At 44.9% G+C, this 18,686-nt stretch overlaps 1 protein-coding gene across 1 annotated transcript in view; it reads right to left on the bottom strand.

The window, feature by feature from the left end:
- fstl1b (follistatin-like 1b) overlaps nt 1–14,447 on the bottom strand; it is a 140,814-nt gene extending 126,367 nt beyond the window's left edge. The window contains exons 1-2 of the mRNA XM_038801905.1: nt 14,159–14,447; nt 14,003–14,059 (exon numbers count right to left, since the gene is read on the bottom strand). Coding sequence (XP_038657833.1) covers nt 14,003–14,059; nt 14,159–14,161 — 60 coding nt within the window. The 5' untranslated portion in view covers nt 14,162–14,447. The remainder of the gene's footprint in view (nt 1–14,002; nt 14,060–14,158) is intronic.
- Between the last annotated feature and the right edge of the window lie 4,239 nt (nt 14,448–18,686).

Below are 18,686 nucleotides of genomic sequence, written 5' to 3'. Positions count from 1 at the left end.
TGGACATTTCTTTACACCTGGTTTAATACCACGCTTGCTTTGCACGCCATGTGGTGTCAAACAGAAGTGAGCTTGAGAGGGAGTCTCATACTGCTTCTCTGCAGTAACATCAGGAACCAATTCTGAATTCACGGTTTTAGCACAGATTTGAGGCAGACATACTCTGACACCCTTGGTTTAGAAAATTAGTTAGTTTTCCAATTAAGCATACGTGCAGCAAGCCATAACAATGGAAGAGAGAGTTGTAGAAGAAAGAATGCAATGAGTAAAGCTTCCCAGTTACTTTTGAACATGGACGTTCTGGGAGGTACAGTTACACCAGTTATTTCCTCTCACAGACATGTCGATCAAGTAGCAGCTTCCTTATTGTTGTTTTGATCAATTTTCTGTTTAGGTACACATCTCTAATGCTGCACAAATGGAAGTTGGCCAATTTTATGTCATCCACTGGTCTATGGCTTTGAAATATGCAGGAAAGACCACAAGACTTAGGAGCAGAAGTAGGCCATTTGGCCATCAGGGACAGGGACAGAAGCAAAAGGAAGTAAGGGGAAAAGTGCAAGGCAGAGAAGACATAGTCAAAAATCAAAATGGGCGACAGTACAAGGTACAGTGACTGAGGGGAGCTCAGTGAATAGGCCCAGTAATACTAAAAGGAATAAAACTGGAGATGTTAAGATTCAAAACAGAGGTAAAAACACCAACATAAGTGTACTTTACCTGAATGCTCGTAGTATTCGGAATAAAGTAAATGAGTTGATGGCACAAATCATCGTGAATGACTATGATTTAGTGGCCATTACTGAAACATGGTTAAAAGATGGTCACGACTGGGAGTTAAATATCCAAGGGTATCAAACTATTCGGAAGGACAGAGTGGATGGTAAGGGAGGTGGTGTTGCTCTGTTATTTAAGGATGACATCCGGGCAATAGTAAGGGATGACATCGGTGCTATGGAGGATAAGGTTGAATCCATTTGGGTGGAAATCAGGAATAGTAAGGCGAAAAAGTCACTGATAGGTGTAGTCTATCGGCCACCAAATAGTAACGTTATGGTGGGGCAGGCAATAAACAAAGAAATAACTGATGCATGTAGAAATGGTACAGCAGTTATCATGGGGGATTTTAATCTACATGTCGATTGGTTTAACCAGGTCGGTCAAGGCAACCTTGGAGGAGGAGTTTATAGAATGTATCCACGATAGTTTCCTAGAACAGTATGTAATGGAACCTACAAAGGAACAAGCGGTCCTAGATCTTGTCCTGTGTAATGAGACAGGATTGATTCATGATCTCATAGTTAGGGATCCTCTCAGAAGGAGCGATCACAATATGGTGGAATTTAAAATACAGATGGAGGGTGAGAAAGTAAAATCAAATACTAGTGTTTTGTGTTTAAACAAAGGAGATTACAATGGGATGAGAGAAGAACTAGCTAAGGTAGACTGGGAGCAAAGACTTTATGGTGGAACAGTTGAGGAACAGTGGAGAACCTTCCAAGCGATTTTTCACAGTGCTCAGCAAAGGTTTATACCAACAAAAAGGAAGGACGGTAGAAAGAGGGATAATCGACCGTGGATATCTAAGGAAATAAGGGAGAGTATCAAATTGAAGGAAAAAGCATATAAAGTGGTAAAGATTGGTGGGAGACTAGAGGACTGGGAAATCTATTGGGGGCAACAGAAAGCTACTAAAAAAGCTATAAAGAAGAGTAAGAGAGAGTATGAGAGTAAACTTGCTCAGAATATAAAAACAGACAGTAAAAGTTTTTACAAATATATAAAACAAAAAAGAGTGACTAAGGTAAATATTGGTCCTTTAGAGGATGAGAAGGGAGTTTTAATAATGGGAGATGAGGAAATGGCTGAGGAACTGAACAGGTTTTTTGGGTCGGTCTTCACAGTGGAAGACACAAATAAAATGCCAGCGACTGATAGAAATGAGGCTATGGCAGGTGAGGACCTTGAGAGGATTGTTATCACTAAGGAGATAGTGATGGGAAAGCTAATGGGGCTAAAGATAGACAAGTCTCCTGGCCCTGATGGAATGCATCCCAGAGTGCTAAAAGAAATGGCTAGGGAAATTGCAGATGCACTAATGATGATTTACCAAAATTCACTAGACTCTGGGGTGGTCCCGGTGGATTGGAAATTAGCAAACGTGACACCACTGTTTAAAAAAGGAGGTAGGCAGAGAGCAGGAAATTATAGGCCAGCGAGCTTAAGTTCGGTAGTAGGGAAGATGCTGGAATCTATCATCAAGGAAGAAATAGCGAGGTATCTGGATAGAAATTGTCCCATTGGGCAGACGCAGCATGGGTTCATAAAGGGCAGGTCATGCCTAACTAATTTAGTGGAATTTTTTGAGGACATTACCAGTGCAGTAGATAACGGGGAGCCAATGGATGTGGTATATCTGGATTTCCAGAAAGTCTTTGACAAGGTGCCACACAAAAGGTTGCTGCATAAGATAAAGATGCATGGCATTAAGGGTAAAGTAGCATGGATAGAGGATTGGTTAATTAATAGAAAGCAAAGAGTGGGGATTAATGGGTGTTTCTCTGGTTGGCAATCAAGCTAGTGGTATCCCTCAGGGATCAATGTTGGGCCCACAATTGTTCACAATTTACATAGATGATTTGGAGTTGGGGACCAAGGGCAATGTGTCCAAGTTTGCACATGACACTAAGATGAGTGGTAAAGCGAAAAGTGCAGAGGATACTGGAAGTCTGCAGAGGGATTTGGATAGGTTAAGCGAATGGGCGAGGGTCTGGCAGATGGAATACAATGTTGACAAATGTGAGGTTATCCATTTTGGTAGGAATAACAGCAAACGGGATTATTATTTAAACGATAAAATATTAAAGCATGCCACTGTGCAGAGAGACCTGGGTGTGCTAGTGCATGAGTCACAGAAAGTTGGTTTACAGGTGATTAAGAACGCAAATGGAATTTTGTCCTTCATTGCTAGAGGGATGGAGTTTAAGACTAGGGAGGTTATGTTGCAATTGTGTAAGGTGCTAGTGAGGCCACAGCTGGAGTATTGTGTTCAATTTTGGTCTCCTTACTTGAGAAAGGACATACTGGCACTGGAGGGTGTGCAGAGGAGATTCACTAGGTTAATCCCAGAGCTGAAGGGGTTGGATTATGAGGAGAGGTTGAGTAGACTGGGACTGTACTCGTTGGAATTTAGAAGGATGAGGGGGGATCTTATAGAAACATTTAAAATTATGAAGGGAATAGATAGGATAGATGCGGGCAGGTTGTTTCCACTGGCGGGTGAAAGCAGAACTAGGGGACATAGCCTCAAAATAAGGGGAAGTAGATTTAGGACTGAGTTTAGGAGGAACTTCTTCACCCAAAGGGTTGTGAATCTATGGAATTCCTTGACCAGTGAAGCAGTTGAGGCTCCTTCATTACATGTTTTTAAGGTAAAGATAGATAGTTTTTTGAAGAATAAAGGGATTAAGGGTTATGGTGTTCGGGCCGGAAAGTGGAGCTGAGTCCACAAAAGATCAGCCATGATCTCATTGAATGGCGGAGCAGGCTCGAGGGGCCAGATGGCCTACTCCTGCTCCTAGTTCTTATGTTCTTATGTATGCTCCACCACTCAATGATCCTTGATTCCCTTACTGATCTATCTAACACAGCCTTGAACATACTTATGACCCAGCCTCTACAGTAAAGAATTCTAAAGGCTAGATATCCTGTAAGTGAAGGACAGAAGAAAGCCCATTGAACCTGCCCTATATTGTTAAGTGTAACATCCGCACACCATGCTACCATCTGCTCCAGCCAGGCCAACAGAATCCCTTTCTTTTGTAGTGCGTGTAGTTTAGGTGAACTGGCCCCTTGACTGAAGAAGAAACTATGGGAATCCTTGATGACCAGTGATTGCCTCTCATTCTTGGCATCCGGTGGGAGTGGTGTCCAGCACTCTCGGGCCCGGCATGCCCTCCCTGGATAATGTATAACCACAATGGGGCAGCTCCAGTTGCTGCCGGTCTGTCAGGGCCCCGTCCGCAGTAATATGGCGAAGGTCACTTTAACTCCCACTCACTATGGCAGCCACTTGCTATTGCGAATGGGGAATTGGCATTTCTAGTAATGTGGGCATTTCAGAGTCCCCAAAAGGATGCATGTTCCATGACACAGGTAGTTGTTACTGCCTAGCACACCATTCAGGTTGAGGGGCCCAGACACTTTGCCTGAACTCCGGACGCATCAACACCACAGAGGCAGCAGCCAACATTCTAACATCCAAGCACTGGAAACATCCCTGTGACATGAGTGGGTGTGTGGATTGGGGAGGGAACCAGCACCTGGCCTAGTGGTTGTTTGGGGTCCAGAGGCCCCTGATGTGTGGTCGGAGGTGCATGTGCAGGGCATGTTGGATCGCATCATGAAGCAGAGTTTTTCCAATGTCAGTCGCAATGCAGTGGGTCATGGGAAGGTGTCAGGAGGGTTGCAGAGTGATCGTTCACAGCATTCCTGATAGTGGGAAGAAGGTTGCAATGACCAAGACACTACTTTTAAGAATGACAGCCATGGGGTAATCCCCGATTGGTTGTGGCACGCTTGTGGCATTTTAAGTGACATGGTGGTGTGAGGCAGAGAGGGGGGGGGTGGCCAGGTGGGCACACGATGCCAACAGTGGTGGCCCCAACTTAGAGCTCCGCTCTGGCACTCACCCTCTGCTCGGCTTGTCCCCCGCCACTGATCAGCAACACATGACCTACATATCCATGATCAAGCCGCTCAAGGGCCGGCACGTGTCTGTTTGCATGATGTGAGGGACGGCTCAGGAAGTGGTCAGCAGTCTCTGACTGGGGTGGATCCATCTGACGGCAGTAACAGCTTCCGGGCAGTGAGACGAAAGCCAGGCTAAGGTTGTCAGAGAGGAATACCAATCAATACGACTGACACATCAATACTGGAAGAAACCTACACAGCATCACTTTTTGTCACCACTCTGGAAACCAGTAAGAAGTCTTACAACACCAGGTTAAAGTCCAACAGGTTTGTTTCAAACACGAGCTTTCGGAGCACGGCTCCTTCTTCAGGTGAATGGCTCTTCCTGGAGATCCTCTCCACTTTGAGCCGGCAGTTTGCGGTGTCAATGGTAGCCATGATGTGGAGATGCCGGCGTTGGACTGGGGTGAGCACAGTAAGAAGTCTTACAACACCAGGTTAAAGTCCAACAGGTTTGTTTCAAACACGAGCTTTCGGAGCACGGCTCCTTCTTCAGGTGAATGGGAACTGGAACTCGTACTGGAAACCAGGACATTGGTGAGAACAAAGGATGGCTTGAATGTTTGGATAGTGCAATGTAGTGGAACCTGTTGTGTTAAGCTGCGTCATGTAGCATAAGCTGCTTCCTTGGTGTATACTCTGACAAAGGAAGGTTCAGACTTAGAGATAGATTTAACACATTTATTGAACAGTTAACAATTCACCTACTGGAGTTCGACTCTCCTGCTGATCTTACTATAGTAACGCAATCTAACTAACCAGTCTGCTCTAATCCATGCGGTGGGTGTGATGCTTCCCGATCTGCTCCTGTCTCTCTTGAGTGTCGCTTGTGGAAAAGAGAAAGAATATGTGTGCCCTGCCCTTTTATATGGGTAGCCCCCTTGTGGTAGTGTCACGTCTGGGTGTGTCTTGACTGCCTATTGGTAGTGTCCAATCTTACGGTGCAATGTCTGTGTGTCATGATATCTCTGATGGTCCCTCTAATGTTTAGTGTTTATTTAGTCTTAGTGTATTTGTATTGTATTAACCCCTTGTGTATTTACAGTGATGCATATCACCACAGAACCGAGAAACATTGTGACAGTGCATGTGCTTGAACAAGTTACGAATGTCCTGTTTGCCTGGGTAATGACCTGGATCAAGTCCAACAAGATGCCCGGGCAGCAGGATTCTCGGCCAGGATACCCCAGGTCCAGGGGGTGACAGGCATGTCGCATTGAGCGCACTGGGTGATCCGGGAGTGTCCTTCATTAACAAGGTGTTCCACTCCCTGAACATTCAACTTGCATGGTCACACGCGTGTGCGCATTTCCCAGGAATGTGCACGACAGCTACAACCTGGGGCAGTTGGAAATCCCCTGCATCTTCAAGCGACACCCCGGGACAACAGGTTGGCCCTCTTAGGGCCTGGCTAAATACTCCAGTACGGAGGCCAAATACCAGATATAACAAGGCCCATATGGCCACCTAGGCTGTCATTAAGTGGCGTGTCGGACTCCTCAAAATGTGGTTCTGATGCCTTGACCGTTCCAGTGGTGAGGTATACCTCCCCTGGAGGGTCACCTGCAGGTGGTGTGCTGTGCCCTCCACAACCTGGCACAGCAGTGCAGCGACATACAAGAGGTGGAGGAGGAACATGCAACCATCGGAGGAGGAGGACGATGACAACGACGACAAGGAGAAGCCAGACCTTCAAGGACTGGAGGAGAGCCAGGGGTGGGCCCCCAGGGCCAGCCAGAGGGTGGAGGACAGGAAGGCCCTCACCTCTTCTCATAGGACATGGCTTTCTTCGTCAGTGCAATCCTCTCATTCTCTCCCCCCCCCTCCATCTGATTCACCATCCCCACACAACTGTGCCTCTCCTCCCCCCCACTTTCATCACCCTGTTTTACCCTCCCAGGGTTGGTGTTACATCACTTCAGGAGAATAGGCCTGTGTCAGCACCATCAGCGGGTCAATATACACAAGGCACAAGGGTGATGATAACCCACTGTGAGCCGAGGTCTGGTGCTCCTCAATCTATGTCCCTGTCTGTCTGCTGAGTGCGTGCTCAGAGTGCGTATTATCCTATGGAGTGAATCAAATTGGCCAAAGACTGGCATCTAATGATGCTGTGGACCTCAAGAGGAGGTCGAGATGGGTCATCCACTCAGCACATCTGGCTGAAGACATGTGCAGATTTCAGCCTTGTCTTTTGCTTCAACAAGCTGAGCTCCCATAATTGAGGTTGGGATATTTGTGAAGCCACCTCCTATAGTTAGTTGTTACATTTTCTACCACCAGTCACAATGGAATGTAACAAAACTGCAGAGCTTACATCAGACTGGGTTTTGAATTGCTCAACTTTGTTTACAGTGGTCCTGTGTTGTAGAATCATCCAGGTTGGCCTTTCACTTTTAGGTTTGCCCAATACTGCTCCTGGCATGTTTCCCTACATTCCTTATTGGTCCTCCGGTTTGATGGTCATGGTAGAGTGAGGGTTATACTGGGCTATGAGATTATAGATTGTGGTCGAATACAATCCTGGTTTCTGCTGAAGGCCCATTAGAACCTCAAGTTACATCTGCGACAAGTAGACTGGCAAGGATGAAGTCAGTACTTTATCTCTCCTGTTGATTGTGCCCAGTCGGGCATTAAAATTATCTACCCAGAGTGCATGCCGTGCCCTTGTTACCCTCAGTGCTGCTTCTAAATGGTGCTCAGCATGGAGGAGAACTGATTCATCAACTGAGGGAGGGCAATAGATCGCAATCAGCAGGAGGCTTCCTTGTCCATGTCTGACCTGATGCCAGGAGGCTTTATGGAGACTGCAGTCAATGTTGAAGATTCCTAGCGTCACTCTCTCCTGACCCTCTACCTTCGTGTTTACACCTCTGGTGGATCTGTCTTCACACAGTGGATCAGGATAAACTCAAGGGATAGTCTTCAGCCATTCCAGGAGTTGGCTGGAACATCAACTATCAGACATGGTTCACTGGGACTGTGTTAAACTTGTCAGTGGTACAACTCTTCCAATTTGGACACATGTCGCCCATGTGTCGAGAGGTGGACTTTGCAGGGTCGACTGACCTTTTGTCATTTCTAATGCCTAGGTTGGACACTGGGTGGTCAGTCCAGGTAAGGACAACAAGATTCCATCTCTAGAAGAACATTAATAAACCAGTTAGGTTTTTTGTAGAAACAGACTAGCTTTTATTCCAGATTTATTAATTAATTAAATTTAAAATCCCTCAATCGTTGTGGTGGGATTTGAACTCATACCTTTGGAGCACAAGTCTAAGCTCTGGATAGATTATCCTTCCCTCTTCCCTTTGTTTGCCGAGGCATAGACCACAAGAGCCAGAGGATTATGCTAAAATGGTGTAAAACACTAGGACGGCCACAACAATGTGCACAGTGCACATTTCTAGTTGCCACATTATAGGAAGGATGTGATCATATCCAATGTTATTTGTAAGGAACTTGGCAGGAAAGGAGTATTTTAGTTTTGAGAAAAGACTGAAATAGCTGCAATTGGTTTTTTGGAACAGAGGAGGCTGTTATGAGGTACCTGGAGTGGATAGGAAGAAAATTACCTTAGCAAGAGGCCAATAACCCCACGGGCATAGAATTAAAGTAAGTGGTAGGATTAGAGGGAGTTGTGGAGAAACCTTTTCACCCAGAGGGTGGAGTTCTAGAACGCACTGCCTGAAGGGGTGTTAGAGGCAGAAACCCTCATCACATTTAAAATGTATGCAAATATGCACTTGGAAGCGCTGTAATCTGCAAGGCTACAGAACAAGAGCTTGAAAGTGGGGTTAGCACGGTAGTACAGTGGTTCGCACAATTGCTGCACAGCTCCAGGATCGATTCCCAGCTTGGGTCACTGTCTGTGTGGAGTCTGCACGTTCTCCCCGTGTCTGCGTGGGTTTTCTCCGGGTGCTCCGGTTTCTCCCACAGTCCAAAGACGTGCAGGTTAGGTGGACTGGCCATGCTAAATTGCCCTTAGTGTCCAAAATTGCCCTTAGTGCTGGGTGGGGTTACTGGGTTATCGGGGTAGGGTGGAGGTGTGGGCTTGGGAAGGGGGCTCTTTACAAGAGCTGGTGCAGACTCGATGGGCCGAATGGCCTCCTTCTGCACTGTAAATTTTACGATTAAATTGGATAGCTTTTTCTTGGCCAGCACCTATTAGAACATAGAACATAGAACAGTACAGCACAGAACAGGCCCTTCGGCCCTCGATGTTGTGCCGAGCAATGATCACCCTATTCAAACCCACATATCCACCCTATACCCGTTACCCAACAACCCCCCCCCCCCCAACCTTACTTTTAGGACACTACGGGCAATTTAGCTTTGCCAATCCACCTAACCCGCACATCTTTGGACTGTGGGAGGAAACCGGAGCACCCGGAGGAAACCCACGCACACACGGGGAGGACGTGCAGACTCCGCACAGACAGTGATCCAGCCGGGAACCGAACCTGGGACCCTGGAGCTGTGAAGCATTTATGCTAACCACCATGCTACCGATTGTGATGGCTGAATGGCCTGCTTTAGTGCTGTAAATTTCTATGATTTTTTAATCCCAACCTACCTTTTACATGTGGTCAATTTGGTCGTGAGCAACCTTCAAGCTCCTGTCCGAATGTTTACAGAAACTCCAGTTTAAAGTTCAACAACTCCCTGTAAAGTAAACTGCTTTCCGAATCTAACCCAGTCATTCTAAATGAAGATTAGTAGGGGGGAATCACACAGCAACCCCCCCCCCCCCCCCCCCCCATTCCCCCTTGAATTTCCTCAAGTAAATGCCATCAGGTTGCCTGATCCATTTTGACATCTTTAATAATCTAGCCAGGATTATATAGCAGGAATAAAAGAGTAGGTAGACTCAGAAGCCTGTTCCATCATTCATTTGGATCAGGGCTGAGCAGTGACCCAACTCGATACACCTGCCTTTGCATTATCAAGCTGAGGTCTTAAATTAAGAATTGATCCAACATCAGTTGCCATTTGCAAAAGAGATTTTCAAACTTCTGCACACCCTTTGGCTAGTATTTATGGAGGTTGGCTGGAGAGCTATGTCACCTCTTTTCAGGAAGGCCTAGCGCAATAATGCCAATCAAGCAGTTAATTGGACAGTGGCAAGCCTTCACTGGGAGTGGAAGTCCCACCTGCTGAGGGCTGGTGGCAGAGGTCTGCAACTCTCTATTGCTCAGCAATGCCACCAGAGAGGTGGTGAAAGTTGCTGGACTACTCCCCCAAGGCCTGGTGTTAAACCCTACAGGAGGCCCAGGGATCTGCAATATCAAAGTCCCTGTGGCCTCATCCGAATGCGGACTACCCAGATGAGGGGGCCGGGCTAACCCCACTGTTCCTTGGGACTGCTAGGATATAAATACCCTGGCCCAGGTGGCGGGAGAGTTACTTGCCGTAGGATTCCTAGTCTTTGACCTGCCTTGGTAGCCACAGTATTAATATGGCTAGTCCAGTTCAGTTTCTGATCAATGGTAACCCCCAGGATGTTGATTGTGGAGGGAATGCAGCAATGGCAATACCATTGAATGTTAAGGTGTGATGGTTAGCCCAAGTCTGGATATTGTCCGGGTCTTGTTACATTTGGACATGGACTGCTTCATCATCTAAGGAGTCACAAATGGCGCTGAACATTTTTCAGTCATCCGCAAACATCCCCACTTCTGTCCTTATGATGGAAGGTCATTGATGAAGCAGCTGAAGATATTTGGGCCGAGGACACTACTCTGAGGAACTCCTCCAGTGATATCCTGGAGCGGAGATGATCGACCTCCAACCACAACCATTTCCCTTTGTGCCAGGTATGACTAAACAGCAGAGAGTCCCCCCCCCTCCCCCCCTCTGATTCCCACTGACTTCTGTTTAGCTAGGGCTCCTGGATGCCATACTCGGTCAAATGCTGCCTTGATGTCAGGGGCAGTCACTCTCACCTCCCCTCTGGCATTCAGCTCTTTTGTCCATGTTTGAACCAAGGCTTTCATGAGGTCAGGAGCTGAGTGACCCTTGCGGAACCCAAACCAAGTGTCCTTCCACCCCTTGTGTGCAGAAATTATTCCTAATTTCACACCCAAGATGTCTGGCTCTAATTTTTGGACTGTGTTCACTCATTAGGGACTCCCCCAATCAATAGAACTAGTTTCTCCCCGTTTCCCTTAAATATCCTGAAAACTTCAAAAATTATGCTCTAACCTTCTAAATTTCAAAGAATACAACCAGTTTGTGGAATCTTTGTTATTCAACCCTTGGGAGTCCAGACAGCATTCTGGTAACTCTGTTACACTCCCTCCAAGACCAACCCTCGATGTCCAGAACTGCTCACAGGCTCCACATGTGGTCTAACCAGGGATCTGAAGCACGACTCTTTGTGTTTTACTCCATTGCATTCTCGGACCAACATTCCATTAGCCTTTTTGATTACAGTATTATGTGTCTGCTCCTGGCATTTTGATGTCCATTATCTCTAGACCTCGACTGTTTTTAGCTTTTCACCATTTAAGAAAAAAAAGGTGCAAAGTAGATGATAAATGTTTGCTTACATTGAAATCCATTTACCACAATTTTGCCCATTCACTTGATCCTTCAACATGTTTCTGCCCATCTGTATGTTGCTTGCAATTTCTCCTATTTTCTGTCATTGGCAAACTTGGATACGTTGTATTTTATCCCATCAGCCAAGTCGTTAATAAAGTGACTAGCTGAGACACCAATGTAGATCTTTCAGAACACCACAAACCACATCCTATCAATTAGAGTACCTGCCCATTATCCCTATTCTCTCTCTTGCCACTCAGCCAACTTCCTAAACAGGATAATAATTTACCACATCCATTTTGTAGAGTTGATTCGAAAGATTAAAGTGGTAAAAACTCAGCATCGATTTCTAATGCAAAGTGGCAATTAAAAACATCTGACATAAGTAACTGAGTCTTCCCATAGATATGCTTTTCTCATGATTCATTCATGTGATACGGGCATCACTGGCTAAGCCAGTGATTTATTGTCCTTCTCCAATTGCCCTCGAAAAGCCGATTGTGAGCTGCCTGGCTGAACAACTGAAGTCCATGTAATAGAAGGTTGAGAGGTAACAGCAAGGCCTAGTTCAGTTATGTGATCTTAGAATATGGCTACCAATATCAGTCTTGAATATTTGAATTAACTCAAGTCGCCATACCTTTGGAGGAGACGAGTTCAAATATCTACTAGCTTTTCTTGTTAAACATTTCTTCTTGTTTTGGCTCGTAAATGCTGGCTCTAATTTCAAACTCATGCTTTCTTGATCAGGATTTATTCACCAGTGAAGTAATTTCTCTGCATCTAACTTAAGCAAATCACCTCTAAACACACCTCAATTAGATCATCCCTCAATCTTCTAAATAGAATAGAAGACAACCCAAGCCTATGAAACAGGTCGTCATAATTTAACCCATTAAGGCTTTTATTATTCTGGTGAATCATCGAATTTACAGTGCAGGTGGTCTGCATTGGGCTGATCCCAAGGGCAATAAATATTTCCTGAAATGCAGTGCTCAAAACAGAACTTTGGTCGAACTAACACTCTGTACAACTGAATCACTTCCTTGAGATTCTACACCAACCTTCAGCGATTAGTGTACATAGAGCCTTAAATCCCTTTGTTCCCCCATGGCATCTGGTCATTCACCGCAAGAAAATATATGTCTTTCTCAAATCCAGAGTAGATGACCTACACTGCTCCACACTGAATCCATCTGCTAATAACCTGGAGTCATCATTTATGTCCCTTTGTAACTTCCAAAAAACTTACTGTGCCTTCCAAAAGTCATCTGCAATGGATATACAAATCTGTATTCCTTTATCCAAGTCAACATATTATGAGAAGCTGAGGCCCCAGTACAGATCCCTGGGGAACACCACATGCCAGATCCCACTAATTAAAAGAACAAATCCTTTGTGCATGATCTCGATTTCCTATCTCCCAACTAATTACCAATCTGTCATCGGGCACTAAAAAATGTGAAAAAAGTTATAACATAACATAATGGCAAGGATTAATAATTTAATCAGGTTCAATTGACATGGGAAATTTAAACTTTATAATAGCTAGGAAAACTATTCTGTCCTTATTCAACTAGGGTATAGCCAACATAGTAATAGAAATAACAATAATAATGAGCTTTATTTTACAGTGAATCAACATACTTTCCCTTAAAAACCCACAAAACTGAAGGATTGGTTTAACAGGACTGGCCTATCTTTTGAGAAAAAACACATACCTAACTTTTACATCTAGGCCAGTCCGCTAAACTTTTTTTTTCTGCCTTTTGTTGAGTAGACAGGAACTTCTTTAAATCGATTTGACAAAATGACCAGCTGAAGTGGAGCCACTTAAAAACGATGCTTTGGAGCTGCAGTGATCATTTGAAATGCTGCTCATTGCAAAATTGAGACACGGTCAGCATTCTTCTTTTCCCCTGGCGATACAAGTACCACATCAACGTTACACGGACAGAACCGGGTGGTGACTGGTTTAAACCGTAGAGCTCGGGCAAGGAAGGACATTGTCGTTTTGGGGGGGGGGGGGGGAAGAGAATCGCTTTAAGAACGAGACCCTCCTCACTTATAGAGTGGGGTCTGTTTGACTTTATTTTCCAGATGAAATTTTTTTGAATTGTCTAGGAACTAGAGATTTTCTTACAAATTTTCAATCTATTTTTCTTATAAGCTTCCTAAAATTTATATCGTCGTTGTTGCAGGATTTCCATTCCACCCCCCAAACTATTGACATGAGGACAACTTGTCACACTCACTACTTGACTCCCGTTTAATAGTTTGCAGCCAAAACCTCTCAGCGGCTGGGTCCTGGACTATTCCCCCCACCCCCACATCATTAAACCTCCTCTTTCAGCTCCTCTCTCAACATGTCTTCGCGCGCAACCTCCTCTCAAACAAAAATCAAGCAACGAGAGCAAATGAAGATGCTAAGCTCGCCAGCCAGAGAGAGAAACAAAAGATTTAGCCACGTCCAGCCATTTGCCGCGCACAGACCAAAGGCGAACAAAAAAAAAGACTCTCTGAAATCTAACTGTTCTACAAAGTCCCGCTCGATCTGCACGTAAAAGAATCAAAATCGATTGATGCTGAAAACGCCCAAAGCCCGCAAAACAAAACAAATATATAAAAAAAATAAAAACCAGAAGAAGCAGAGATGGTGCGAAAACGGGAGTCTGGGGGGAGGCAAATAAGAGATCAAACTTACTTCAGCGTTTACCAAGGCGATGGTCAGAAGGACAAAAAACGGAACACTTTTGAATACCTGTTCAAAAATATGAAACAAAAAACATACATTGTATTTAAAACATTCTTATTCTGGGGATGGGGGGGGGGGGGGGGGGGAGAGGAATGACTTTCTTACCATCTTGGAGCGAGCCGAGTTGAAGGCGCTGTGAGAGGGGGGGGAAGAGAGGAATTCGGTCCACACAGAGAGGAGGGAGGGGGGAATGGCAGGAAATTTGATCAGGACTCCGGGATTTAAAGCAGCTTCACTCCCCTGTGACGTGGCTGGGAAGGGACACTGAAATATCAGATTGACACGAAGGCCCCTCGGGGAGCTTTCAGCCGGTTAAGCGTCTTGCTCTCGGATATCGGGAATTTTAGGCGCTCCTGGCCTTTTTTGTTCCCTGGGAGTAAATCAGGAGAGGGAGGGAGAGATTAAAGGAATAGCTGCAGGAATTTGCAGTGTTTATTGGAGGAATCGAGGTCACATGATCGTTCAAAGTTGAGAACATTGAAACAAGAACAAGCTGATTATTATTATTATTCACAGCCACAAATCAATGGGAGGCCAGGCAGGCAGATAACGGGAAAAGGGGTTCGGGCCTATGGGAGCTTTTGAAATCTCACAATTTTCTCAGTATGGATTGAAGAATTAGCAAGATGCCCCCCACACACCCCGGTTATTCTACTTTGCAAATAAATGGCTTTTCTCCTTCAGGATTTCGCTACATTTCTGGGATTCTGTCTCTGCCAGTCCAAATTAAAAGTTCGACTTCGCTCTCCCCAAGGCTGGATCTGAGCCAGGCGCTCTGCTTCAAATGCAACATTTTACAATTGAAATCAATGACACTTCACACACTGATTTTCCTTGATTCCCTCTTATTGGAATTAAATCAAAGCTGCAAAACCATAATCCGCCTTCTGGCAAGGTTCAGCGTGGGTGATAAAATGTTTGATCTAAGTCGATAAAAGTCAACAGCTAGAAAGACTATTTAGTGTGCCCATCAGTAAATTGCAGAAAAGCTTACACGCCACCTCAAATGTAGTTTTAAAAAGTATTGCGGAAGTGTTATCTGAGGACTGAGTTGATTCTTGTTCTTTCCCTGTCTCGTGCAGACATTTTCTGCTGCATGTAATCCATTAAACTGTTTCAATGTTGATTTATGTTTGAGGCGCGACTTTTATCACTTTGCTCACAAAGTATCCTGTTTCCTGTAATTGTTTCCATTCCTGTTTAATATTTCAATGGTCTTCGAGGCACTGTTCTACAAACTTCGTGATTCCCATGTGTAAAGTTGGAAGCAGCTTTTTCTGAAACTAGCTAGTGTAAGGCATGGTTAAGAAAAGCTAGCTGGTTAGGCATGTTGGTTTATTTTTACATATCTGCCCCCACAGTTTGCACAACACGGTGACAGTGGTTAGCACTGTTCCGGTTTCCTTCCACAGTCCAAAGAGGTGCAGGTTAGGTGGATTGGCCATGATAAATGCCCCTTCGTGCCCAGGGGTGCACTGAAGAGAGGAAAAATGTGTTGGATATTAAATGGCAGCTGGGAGAGATTGCAACAAGTTGTAGTAACCTGAAGAACAAGAGACATGTAGCGGGTGGTTGGGGGGGGGGGGTGTGTATATTGCATTGAGACAATAAATGTGTGGGATGTAAAAAAAAGTTTCAAGATGGAGGAGAAAGGTCTAAGTTGAACTGAACATGGAGTCCTAGGGCCGAAATGTGCCTCATCGGAAACTGAGATGCTGCTTCCGGCACATTGGAGGATGGCAAATGTAATCCCGCTATTTAAAAAAGGAGGGAGGAAGAAAAACTGGGAATCACAAGCCGGTTAGCCTACCATTGGTGGTAGGTAAAATAGAAAATATCAATGGGATTAGACAAAGTCAACATGGATTCATGAAAGGGAAATCATGTTTGACGAATCTATTGGAGTTTTTTTGAGGATGTAACTAATAGAATACGTTTGGGTGAAACAGTGGATGTGGTGTATTTGGATTTTTTGGAAAACTTTTGACAAAGCCCACACAAGAGGTTAGTGTACACAATGATAACACATGGGATTGGGGGTAATACGGTGGCATGGATTTAGAATTGGTTAGCAGATAGGAAACTGAGAGTAGGAAGAAATGGGTCTTTTTTTTAACAAACAATTTTATTGAGGTAGTTTTTGGCTTTGTAAACAGTTACAGACATCAACAGAAAGAAAGCAAAAAAGGCAAAAATGTGCAAACATTCATGTACTTTCAATACTTCAATCGTAACATACTGCACAAGCCCGCTCCTCTCCCACCGGTAAGAAATGGGTCTTTATAATAATAATATAATAATGGCTTACTGTCACAAGTAGGCCTCAATGAAATTGCTGTGAAAAGCCCCTAGTCGCCACATTTCGGCATCTGTTCGGGGAGGCCGGTACGGGAATTGAACCCGCGCTGCTGGCATTGTTTTGCATTACAAGCCAGCTGTTTAGCCCACTGTGCTAAACCTTTATTGAAGTGCCAGGCAGTGACTAGTGGGGGTCCCAGTGTTAGGGCCCCAGCTATTCACAGCTATTTGAATAAGGGAACCAAAAGTAATACTTCCAAGCTTGCTGTGACACAAAACATGGTGGGAAGGTGAGTAGTAAGGAGAATACTAAGAGGCTTCAAGGTGATTTAGACAAGTTGAGTGAATCATAGAATATACAGTGCAGAAGGAGACCATTCAGCCCATCGAGTCTGCACTGGCCTTAGGAATAAGCACCCTACTTAAGCCCCACACCTCCACCCTATCCCCCTTTATCCCCATAACCCAATAACCCCACCTAACCGTTTTGGACACTAAGGGCAATTTAGAATAGCCAATCCATCTAACCTGCACATCTTTGGACTGTGGGAGGAAACCGGAGCACCTGGATGAAACCCACGCAGACAGGGGGAGAACGTGCAGACTCCACAAAGACAATGACCCTGGAGCTGTAAGCAACTGTGCTAACCACTATGCTACCGTGCTGCCCCTAAAACATCATCAAAGGGCTCGTCCGGGATTTGAACCCAGGACGTTTCGAGACCAAAACACCTAAAGCGAGAATCATACCCCTAAACCAATGAGTGAGTGGGCAAGTACATGGCAGATGCATGTATCCATGCATAAATGTGAGGTCATCCACTTCGGAAGGAGAAACAGAATGGCACAGTATTATTTAAATGGTGATTGATTGGGAAATGTTAATGTAAAAGGATACCTGGCTGCCTTTATACACCAGTCACAGTAAGCAAGCGTGCAAGTACAGCAAGTAGTTAGGAAGGCAAATTGTTTGTCAGCCTTCATTGCAAGATGACTTGAGTACAGGAGCAAGGATATCTTACTGCAGCTGTACAGGGCCTCAGTGAGACCACACCTGGAGTATTGTGTGCAGTTTTGATCTCGTTATCGAAGAAAAAATATCCTTACCATAGAGAGAGTGCAGAAAATGTTCACCAGACTGATTCCTGAGATGGCAGGATAGTTGTCCGAGGAAAGGTTCATCGACTGGACCTTTAATCACTAGTATTTAGAAGAATGAGAAGGGATCTAATTGAAGCATATATAATTCTGACCGAGCTGGGCAGACTGGATGCAGGAATGTTGTTTCCTTTGGTTGGAGGGTCTAGAACAAGGGGCCACAGCCTCAAGATATGAGGAAGGCCATTTAGTACATTATGAGGAGAAATCACTTCACTCAGTATGGTGAACCTGTGGAATTCTCTACCACAGAAAGTTGTGGGGCCAAATCACTGGATATATTTAAGAAGGAAATAGATCAATTGCTAGACTTTGAAGGTGTCAAGAGGTTTGGGGAGAATGCTGGAGTGTGGCATAAAGATAGATGATTAACCATGATCATGTTGAATGGTAGAGCAGGCTTGAATGGCGGAATAGTCTACACCTATTTTTTATGCTCCTATGTTTCTCCCAGCTCATGTTGGACTTTACTGGAGCATTTCAGCAGGCTAAGGACAGACATGTGGGCATGAGGTCAAGGTGCTGAGTTGAAATGGCATGCAACAGGAAGATTAGGTTGCGCTTGCAGGCTGAGCAAGGGTATTCTGCAAAGTGGTCACCCAGTCTGCGTTTAGCCTCCCCAATATAGAGGAAATCTCATTGGGAACAGTGAATACAGTAGACAGGATTGTTCATGTTGTCAGAGCTAATATTCTTTGAATGAGATGTTAAACAAAGAAGCCCTGTTTACCTTGTTCTGGATGTTTAAAAAAATGACTATTCAATGAAGAGTCGGGAGAAATGTGGGAAATGAAATTCTATCCAGAAAAGCATGAGGGGAGGGCAAACAAGGCAAGGCAATAAATGGTGGGAAGGGCAGCATGTGGCGCAGTGGATAGCACTGGGACTGTGGCACTGAGGACCCGGGTTCGAATCCCGGCCCTGGGTCACTGTCCATGTGGAGTTTGCACATTCTCCCCATGTCTGTGTGGATTTCACCCCACAACCCAAAGATGTGCAGGTTAGGTGGATTGGCCCTAATTGAAAAAAAAATAATTGGGTACTCTTCATTTATATTTTTAAAAAATGGTGGGATACTGATAAGTGTAGAGGGACAGAAGGACCCTGGATTGTCAGTCTGCAAATCCTAAAAGTAGCAGGACAGAAGGATGAAGTGATCAAGGCAGAATACATGATA

The sequence above is a fragment of the Scyliorhinus canicula genome, chromosome 7 (assembly GCF_902713615.1).
Source record: "Scyliorhinus canicula chromosome 7, sScyCan1.1, whole genome shotgun sequence".
Taxonomy (NCBI): Eukaryota; Metazoa; Chordata; class Chondrichthyes; order Carcharhiniformes; family Scyliorhinidae; genus Scyliorhinus; species Scyliorhinus canicula.
Note: the sequence above shows the minus strand (reverse complement) of the source record. Positions and strands in the feature narration are given on the sequence as shown.